We start from the raw sequence: 10,376 nt of genomic DNA on the forward strand, positions 1-10,376 counted from the left end.
TTCAAATCAATAGATTTTATTTCATTTTAAATCAATAGATTTCATTTAATTTCATTTCAAATCAAAAAATTTCATTTCTTTTCATTTCAAATCAAAAAATTTCATTTAATTTTCTTGAATAAGTCAGAAAACATAAAATGTAGAGATGAAAATCAATGAAACTGATACATCTAATATAATTATTTAATGTGCCAAAATTGGCAAAGTTGAACCATACGTGGGTGTTTGAAAATAGTAAGAGAAAAATACATTATAAAATTCATTTGAAAATCATCCTCAAAGAATATATACACCAGTAGTTTGGTGAAACTTTCCTGGTCGAAACTTGCTGTTTTTCGACATAGTTTCCCCTCCCCCAAACAATCAAAACTTTGTTTCGCCACTTTACCGGCTATTTTATTTCTGTTGCCAAAAGCTCTTTTCTTTGCACACCAAACTTCCCCATGCAGTCTTAAGCACGAGAATTTCATCTTTATTAACATTGCCTCCGAACTTCTAAGCTCTCTGTTTCGTAAAAAACATTCCTATGCATTATTAAACCCAAGAATACTTACACACTGAAATATTAATAATTTCGTGTCGATCGATAAAAAATTATTAATATTTATTCTACAAATAAATGGTAATGAAAATTAACACGTGGCGTGTAATTTTTACACATCAATAAACAATTTCGAGTTTCATTATCAAAGAAATATGTATTTTTCCGAACCAAAGGATTTCAGTATTAAATTACATTTGTTTAATTCTAAAGTATCGTGAAGAATATTATTTTAAAATTTTTGCCAATATTAAAGTATAATGAAATTAAAAAAAAAAAAAAGTTTCATGGATTTTACAGAATTATTTAATCTCTTATGAAATAATTTAAAACAAGTATTATTAATCCTGGTTTATTAATTAGTTTCGAGTTAAATTACAAGGATATTGCAATGTGAAATTTTGTATCGTGAAAAATTTTATTTTCCAATTTTTGCCAGTATTCCATAAATTAAAATTAAAATTGCAAGATTTATAGAATTATTTCATTTTTTACGAAGTAATCTAAAACCTGGTTTATCAGTTAACATTCTGATGCAATATTTTTTACGATCTATTTTCATGTTTTCCCTAACAAGGTGCGTATCCAGCGAACAAGGTTCTCCAGGATTCTCGCCGGGAAATGTCAAAGATCGGATTTTTCCCATGAATCGCGGATACAAATACGGTCCAATGGGAGTAATTACTCGGCCAAGGACATCAGCGAGGACCAGCAAGAGTGTCCACTCGGCAGGCAACACGCGATACGCAGTAATTACGTTGGCAAGAGCATCGAAGCGAAAAAAAAGGTATCCAAACAAAAGAATCCCTGGGGAAAAATTTGGAGGTGGATTCACCAGGTCAAAATACGACGAAAATCAAGAATAGTAATTTTTCGTTTGAGGCTTCGTTAAAGAGATATTAACAGTTGCGTCTGTAGATAGGGAATTGCGTAGTTAGGCAACTTGGGTTTAGATGCAAGTGTTAATAACTTTGTAATGAAGCCTCAATTTAAAAATTGATATTCTTGATTTTCATCTTATTTTAACCTCTAGAATTCACCTCCAGAATTTATCCCGAGTCTGAGGCTCCGTTACATAGTTATTAACACTTGCACCCTACGCTAGCTGTCTATCTAGAGGTGCAAGTGTTAATAACTTCGTAACGAAGCCTCAATTAAAAAATTGATATTCTTGATTTTCGCCTTATTTTGGCCTCTAGAATCCACCTCCAGAATTTTCCCCGAGTTTGACGCTCCGTTACATAGTTATTAACACTTGCACCCTACGCTAGCTGCCTATCTAGAGGCGCAAGTGTTAATAACTTTGTAACGAAGCCTCAATTTAAAAATTGATATTCTTGATTTTCGTCTTATTTTGGCCTCTAGAATCCACCTCCAGAGTTTTTCCCGAGTCCGAGGCTCCGTTACATAGTTATTAACACTTGCACCCTACGCAAGTTGCCTATCTAGAGGCGCAAGTGTTAATAACTTTGTAACGAAGCCACAATTTAAAAATTGATATTCTTGATTTTCGCCTTATTTTGGCCTCTAGAATCCACCTCCAGAATTTTCCCCGAGTTTGAGGCTCCGTTACATAGTTATTAACACTTGCACCCTACGGTAGCTGTCTATCTAGAGGCGCAAGTGTTAATAACTTTGTAACGAAGCCTCAATTTAAAAATTGATATTCTTGATTTTCGCCTTATTTTGGCCTCTAGAATCCACCTCCAGAATTTTCCCCGAGTTTGAGGCTCCGTTACATAGTTATTAACACTTGCACCCTACGCTAGCTGCCTATCTAGAGGCGCAAGTGTTAATAACTTTGTAACGAAGCCTCAATTTAAAAATTGATATTCTTGATTTTCGCCTTATTTTGGCCTCTAGAATCCACCTCCAGAATTTTCCCCGAGTTTGAGGCTCCGTTACATAGTTATTAACACTTGCACCCTACGCTAGCTGCCTATCTAGAGGCGCAAGTGTTAATAACTTTGTAACGAAGCCTCAATTTAAAAATTGATATTCTTGATTTTCGTCTTATTTTGGCCTCTAGAATCCACCTCCAGAATTTTCCCCGAGTTTGACGCTCCGTTACATAGTTATTAACACTTGCACCCTACGGTAGCTGTCTATCTAGAGGCGCAAGTGTTAATAACTTTGTAACGAAGCCACAATTTAAAAATTGATATTCTTGATTTTCATCTTATTTTAACCTCTAGAATTCACCTCCAGAATTTATCCCGAGTCTGAGGCTCCGTTACATAGTTATTAACACTTGCACCCTACGCTAGCTGTCTATCTAGAGGTGCAAGTGTTCATAACTTTGTAACGAAGCCTCAATTAAAAAATTGATATTCTTGATTTTCGCCTTATTTTGGCCTCTAGAATCCACCTCCAGAATTTTCCCCGAGTTTGAGGCTCCGTTACATAGTTATTAACACTTGCACCCTACGCTAGCTGCCTATCTAGAGGCGCAAGTGTTAATAACTTTGTAACGAAGCCTCAATTTAAAAATTGATATTCTTGATTTTCGTCTTATTTTGGCCTCTAGAATCCACCTCCAGAGTTTTTCCCGAGTCCGAGGCTCCGTTACATAGTTATTAACACTTGCACCCTACGCAAGTTGCCTATCTAGAGGCGCAAGTGTTAATAACTTTGTAACGAAGCCACAATTTAAAAATTGATATTCTTGATTTTCGCCTTATTTTGGCCTCTAGAATCCACCTCCAGAATTTTCCCCGAGTTTGACGCTCCGTTACATAGTTATTAACACTTGCACCCTACGGTAGCTGTCTATCTAGAGGCGCAAGTGTTAATAACTTTGTAACGAAGCCTCAATTTAAAAATTGATATTCTTGATTTTCGCCTTATTTTGGCCTCTAGAATCCACCTCCAGAATTTTCCCCGAGTCCGAGGCTCCGTTACATAGTTATTAACACTTGCACCCTACGCAAGTTGCCTATCTAGAGGCGCAAGTGTTAATAACTTTGTAACGAAGCCTCAATTTAAAAATTGATATTCTTGATTTTCGCCTTATTTTGGCCTCTAGAATCCACCTCCAGAATTTTCCCCGAGTTTGAGGCTCCGTTACATAGTTATTAACACTTGCACCCTACGCTAGCTGCCTATCTAGAGGCGCAAGTGTTAATAACTTTGTAACGAAGCCTCAATTTAAAAATTGATATTCTTGATTTTCGTCTTATTTTGGCCTCTAGAATCCACCTCCAGAATTTTCCCCGAGTTTGACGCTCCGTTACATAGTTATTAACACTTGCACCCTACGGTAGCTGTCTATCTAGAGGCGCAAGTGTTAATAACTTTGTAACGAAGCCACAATTTAAAAATTGATATTCTTGATTTTCATCTTATTTTAACCTCTAGAATTCACCTCCAGAATTTATCCCGAGTCTGAGGCTCCGTTACATAGTTATTAACACTTGCACCCTACGCTAGCTGTCTATCTAGAGGTGCAAGTGTTCATAACTTTGTAACGAAGCCTCAATTAAAAAATTGATATTCTTGATTTTCGCCTTATTTTGGCCTCTAGAATCCACCTCCAGAATTTTCCCCGAGTTTGAGGCTCCGTTACATAGTTATTAACACTTGCACCCTACGCTAGCTGCCTATCTAGAGGCGCAAGTGTTAATAACTTTGTAACGAAGCCTCAATTTAAAAATTGATATTCTTGATTTTCGTCTTATTTTGGCCTCTAGAATCCACCTCCAGAGTTTTTCCCGAGTCCGAGGCTCCGTTACATAGTTATTAACACTTGCACCCTACGCAAGTTGCCTATCTAGAGGCGCAAGTGTTAATAACTTTTGAACGAAGCTTCAAACGAAAAATTGTTATTCTTGATTTTCGTCTTATTTTGACCTGGTGAATCCGCCATTAAAATTTGAATAACCTGTTTAAAAATTTTCCACAAATCTCAAACATATCTATTCTTCCCAACATTTATAAATTCGTTAAAAAATTTTTTTTATGATTTCACGTATATTTATTCTTTCACAGGACATTTATTACCTCGTTAAAAAAATTTTTGACAGGACTTTCCATACATTTATTCTTTCGACTGACGTTTGTTAGCTTCGACAGACTTCAAACGTATCTATTGTTTCTAAATATTTATAGAATCGTTAAAAAAAATTATCTACAGACTGAAAATACATTTATTCTTTCGACTGACGTTTATTAACTCGTTAAAAGATTTCATGCTTCGATTAATAAAAAACAGTAAAATAAATAAACAAAATAATAAATTAAAATATTACGTGGAATATTCTTCTTTTGTCAGGTGAAATTTTTGGAACGAATCAGTGTTAGGATAATTTAGAATTCATCGTCTCATAGTTTCCTTGTTGCTAAACTCCAATGGAAATTAAAATTATCAAGTTGTACGAAATCCGAGGAACACTAAGTGCTACTTGAGAAAGTATTTGTCACGAAAGGAAAAAGTTTTTAATAAAAACGTTCCCCTCCTTGGAAGTGCCGGATTCTCGTAGGAGTTTAAAATGACATAATCGCGTTCCTTAATGAGAAAAGTTGAAAGAGTACTTAGTGGACTACGAATCTACGATCAAATGAATGCAATCGAGCGAGAAACTTGTTTCATAAAAATCTAGATTAGTGAATCTTAAATTTTTCATGTCGAATTTTTATATTAGATTTCTGTTGGTTCGTTGATTTTGTTAAAAATCATTTGGAAGGCATTGTGAACACACGATATTAATTATAATTTATTAAATTTATTTATTTTCTCCGAAGCGTGGGCGTACAATTATCGAGACACAATATATTTATTTGTTGCGCAAGATTCTTTAGAATATTTCCCTCTCGTTGATTAATCGTGCAATTTTTTATGAAAATAAAATTTACTCCCTGAAAAATTTCCAGGAATTTTATTCAAATTTATTTCTTTTAACATTTTAACTCGAGATTTAATTATTTTGGAATTATTTAATTTCTTAGGGAATTATTTAAAAGAAGTGATAATAATTTTTATTAAAATAATTTTGTGTTAAATTGACAAAGAAAGATATTAGAATATTACTGTATAATAATTATATTTATTTAATTTTAAAGTTTCATTGAAAAATTTCATTTTGCAATTTTCAGTATTAAATAAATTTTTGAGATACAAAAAGTAGAATAAAATTAAAATATTGTACATAAACAATTATATTTATATTACAAAATTATTATTTTATGGAGTAATCTAAAACAAGTATAATCTTGATTTATTAAAATAATTTCGATTTAAATTACCAAGCAACCAAAAATTACAATATTAAATTCACTATATAAATGTTATTCAATTATAACAATATTTAATTTCAAAGTGTCTCAAAAAATTTAATTTCACAATTTTCCATTATTACCAAAATTCCCAAAACACACAAACTATAATAAAATTAAAACTAGATATACAATAATATCTAGATAAAATGAAGATAAATAATATATATAAAATAAAACTAGAAAAAAATTGAAATATACAAAAATATACAGAAATCAAAATCGTAAAATTGTTCACTAAAACAAAATACACTCAAAAATTCTCAAATCCCAATTTCCCCAAAATCTCAAAATTCAATCATTTTAGCCCCATAGTAACCCTATAGTCACCTAAAGTATATAGTAACCCCATATTGACATGAAGTGTCAAGTCATTAAGGACAATTTCAGTTCCAACTAACATAAACCGTTATCAAAGCGGCCATTTTGGGAGCAAGTAGCACAGACCACAGACGTCTCAGGTGCTCAGCCACGATTGGTAGCGCCTGATCCCCTCCTGCGGTCTCCAGGATCGCCTGACGATCGATCAGTCGCGATCTGTCGAGTACCACGATCGCATCGCGTTGGTTCCAGGTGATCAGGATGTTGTTCGTGATCGTTCTCGAGTTCTTCATCTGCTGGGCGCCTCTGCACGTGATCAACACGTGGTACCTCTTCGCACCTAAGTTGGTCTACTCAGTGGTCGGGAGCACAGGGATCATCCTGGTTCAGCTACTAGCCTACGTCTCCAGTTGCTGCAACCCAATCACCTACTGTTTCATGAACAGGAAGTTCCGTCAGGCGTTCCTTGGCCTCTTTGGCTGCCATCGTTGCTGGAGGTAGCTTGTTTCATATGTTTTTCTATTCTTCAACCCTTTGCACTCCTATGTGGAGACTTGACATCAATTCTTATCTCAGGAGCTCCGACAATTTTTCAAGTCCAAAGCAAACAGATATACACTCTTTGTTTTGGGATATTTTTTAACAATCAGGTCTTTGAATATTTTTGTTAATATTTTATTATTTTATTTATTTCTACTGGGTAGCTTTTAATAGACTCTAAATATAGTCTCTAAATATTTTTATATTTTATTTTTTATTATTGAATAATTTTTGTTAGAAAGGTTTCTAAATATTTTTATATTGTTTTTTTGTTTGTTTTATATCATACACTTGAAAACAATAGGGTAAATGAAACACTTGTTTTGAAAGGTAAAATTTCGAATAAAATTCTAAAATTGGAAGCTGTTAATAATGAAATTGGAATATGATTTGGGAGTGCAAAGGGTTAAATGGTGATTTTGCAACGATATTTGAAGGGCAGAGCGAACTGAGAAATGGATTTCAGAGTTGGGTGCAGGAACAGTGATGTGGCGATGACGTCCACGAGGAACGCGATACAGGGAGCGAACAATAGCGAGTTGAGCGGGAACGAGTCCACGATTTACCTTGGGAAGGCTTCCCTCGTCGCCAGATCCGGTATTACGAAGTCAATTTTTGTATTTGTTTATTTATTTATTTATTTATTTACTTAAGGGTCAGTTGCCCTCATATGAGACAGTGTTTTATAGATGTGTTGCATTTGTTTGTGAATGTTATGAATTTATAGGGAATTTTGTGCTCCTTGGGCTGGTGAAATGACGGTTTAGGGAATTGGGTGCTTTTTTTAGGGCGGTTCTGAATTTTTATATTAGGCTCATAGTGCTCATTGTTGAGTATTATGAGTTTATAGGGAATTTTATGCTTGTTTGAGATAGTGAAATTTAAAATATAATTACTAGGGAATTTTTATTTTTTTACTGAGGTTCTGACTTTCTATATTAGGCTCATACTGCTCATACTTGAGTATTATGAATTTATAGAAAATTTATAGGAAATTTTAAGCTCCTTTGTCTAGTGAAATTTAAAATATAATTATTAGAGAATGTTTAGTTTTTTTATTGAGCTCTTCACATTCCATATTAGGCTCATAGTGCTCATACTAGAATATTATGAGTTTATAGGGAATTTTATGCTTGTTTGAGATAGTGAAATTTAAAATATAATTACTAGGGAATTTTTATTTTTTTACTGAGGTTCTGACTTTCTATATTAGGCTCATACTGCTCATACTTGAGTATTATGAATTTATAGAAAATTTATAGGAAATTTTAAGCTCCTTTGTCTAGTGAAATTTAAAATATAATTATTAGAGAATGTTTAGTTTTTTTATTGAGCTCTTCACATTCCATATTAGGCTCATAGTGCTCATACTAGAATATTATGAGTTTATAGGGAATTTTATGCTTGTTTGAGATAGTGAAATTTAAAATATAATTACTAGGGAATTTTTATTTTTTTACTGAGGTTCTGACTTTCCATATTAGGCTCATAGTGGTCATAGTTGAGTATTATGAATTTCTAGGGAATTTTATGCTCCTTTGACTAGTGAAATTTAAAATATAATTACTAGGGAATTTTTTTTTTACTGAGCTTTTCACTTTCCATATTAGGCTCATAATGCTCTCATATTTAAATATTATAAATTTATAGGAAATTTTATGCTCCTTTGACTAGTCAAATTTAAAATACAATTATTAGGGAATATTTAGGGAATATTTATTATTTTTTACTGAGGTTCTGACTTTCCATATTAGGCTCATAGTGCTCATACCTCAATATTATGAATTTATAGCAATTTTATGCTTCTTTGACTAGTGAAATTTAAAATACAATTATTAAAGAACATTTAGGGAATGTTTATTTTTTTTTATTGAGGTCCTCAGTTTCCATATTAGGCTCATAGTGCTCATACTTGAATATTATGAATTTATAGGAATTTTTATGCTCTTTTACCAGGTAAAATTTTAAATGAAATAATCGTTTAGGGAATTTTTATTTTTTTACTGAGCTCTTCACTTTCCATATTAAGCTCATAGTGCTCATATTTGAATATTATGAGTTTATAGGGAATTTTATGCTTGTTTGACTAGTGAAATTTAAAATATAATAATTAGGGAATGTTTAGGAAATGTTTACTGAGGTCCTCAGTCAGTTTTTATAATTTTCTGTATAAAAGTATAAATTATAACACGAAATAAAAATAAATCGTTTCAATTTCTTTGGTCGATAATTCTAGTGTTAAAAAAAATCGTCTATAATTACATAGTAATTTTATCTCACAAAAATTCTCACAAAAATACTCACAAAAATTTTCACAAAAATTCTCATAAAAGTTCCCACAAAAATTCTCACAAAAATTCTCACAAGAATTCTTACAAAAATTCTCATAAAAATTCCCAGAAAAATTTTCAGAAGAATTCTCACAAAAATTCTCACAAGAATTCTTACAAAAATTCTCACAAAAATTTTCTGAAAAATTGTCACAAAAATTCTGATAAAAATTCTCACAAAAATTCTGATAAAAATTCTCACGAAAATTCTGATAAAAATTCCCAGAAAAATTCTCACAAAAATTCTCACAAAAATTCTCACAAAAATTCTCACAAGAATTCTTATAAAAATTCTCAAAAAAATTCTCACAAAAATTCCCACAAAAATTCTCCCAAAAATATTCTTTTAATTTAATTATTGCTGTAAATTTAAAGAACTTTGAAGATGATTTGATAAAATAATTTCATTTACAGAGGTGGTGAGGCTTCTGGAGGAGGAAGATCGCGTCTAGTATAGGTCGAACGTTCCCAGCAGCGATATATCGCGAGCAAACGTGATGCTGCTGCAAACCGGTAACAAACACGACGACTATTTCTTAAAGATATCTTGGCAATCGTCCAACGACAGGGTCACTTTGCCTAAAAACGAGAAACGTATCGCGAATTACGATGCACAGTCATGCTCATCGAGATCGTCCCGCGCGAATCTCAATTTCCTGTACGGCTGATAGCAACGTGTACATAATTCCAGACAGAAAATCGAATTTTTTTTATCAACTCACTCGAAATGCTGGAGAATTGATTTCTCTCGTAAACCTAAAACTTATCGCGTTATTTTATTTTTTAACATCACTCTGTGAAGTTACGTTCGACCATCCAGCGAGCAGTTCAGCTTCCTTCGTAAGAAAGGTAATAGAATTTTTATATTTCATAACCCCGGAATTAAAGTGTGACAACAAAGGAATAGAAACTATAATAAAAAAAATCATTTCGTTTATAGGGATCGCTAAAAAGTTCCGTGCTTTAATATCGAGCCTCGAAAAATGTTCAAAATGACATAAAAAATATATTTGTTCTTAGAGACTCGAGAAAGTTAATAAATAATTACATAAACTTTGCTTTGATATTTTTAAAATTTCTTCGTAGCGTTTCCTTTCGACTGACGTTTTTTATACAGGGGCAATATCGTTGCTTAGTTACTATAAAATGCGAATTTGAATCGTCGACTTGCAATTAGTTGTAAGAAATTCGATAAACCGAATTCCTAAACAGTAGTGATAACGAATGAAAACTGTAGAGAGTATTTGTTATCGAATAAAAGGAAATATTGATCTATAAATAGAGAATAATAAATGTACGATAATAGGTGATTAGGATTTGATTGAATACTGACCCATTCCTATGCACATATTCGTTCAAAACTTTAGAAATTT

The 10,376-nt window shown here is 32.6% G+C and overlaps 1 protein-coding gene across 1 annotated transcript; it reads left to right on the forward strand.

The window, feature by feature from the left end:
• Positions 1 to 1,112: 1,112 nt before the first annotated feature.
• LOC122404179 (cholecystokinin receptor-like) lies at positions 1,113 to 9,994 on the forward strand (the record flags this gene model as incomplete). Its single annotated transcript, XM_043408108.1, has 4 exons — positions 1,113 to 1,328; positions 6,386 to 6,630; positions 7,140 to 7,270; positions 9,418 to 9,994. Coding segments are annotated over 4 exons (630 nt in total), but the record flags the coding sequence as incomplete, so codon positions are not given.
• Positions 9,995 to 10,376: the final 382 nt, after the last annotated feature.

The sequence above is a fragment of the Colletes gigas genome, unplaced genomic scaffold (genome assembly GCF_013123115.1).
Source record: "Colletes gigas isolate AHSC1104 unplaced genomic scaffold, ASM1312311v1 Colletes_gigas_Sc00117, whole genome shotgun sequence".
NCBI lineage: Eukaryota > Metazoa > Arthropoda > Insecta > Hymenoptera > Colletidae > Colletes > Colletes gigas.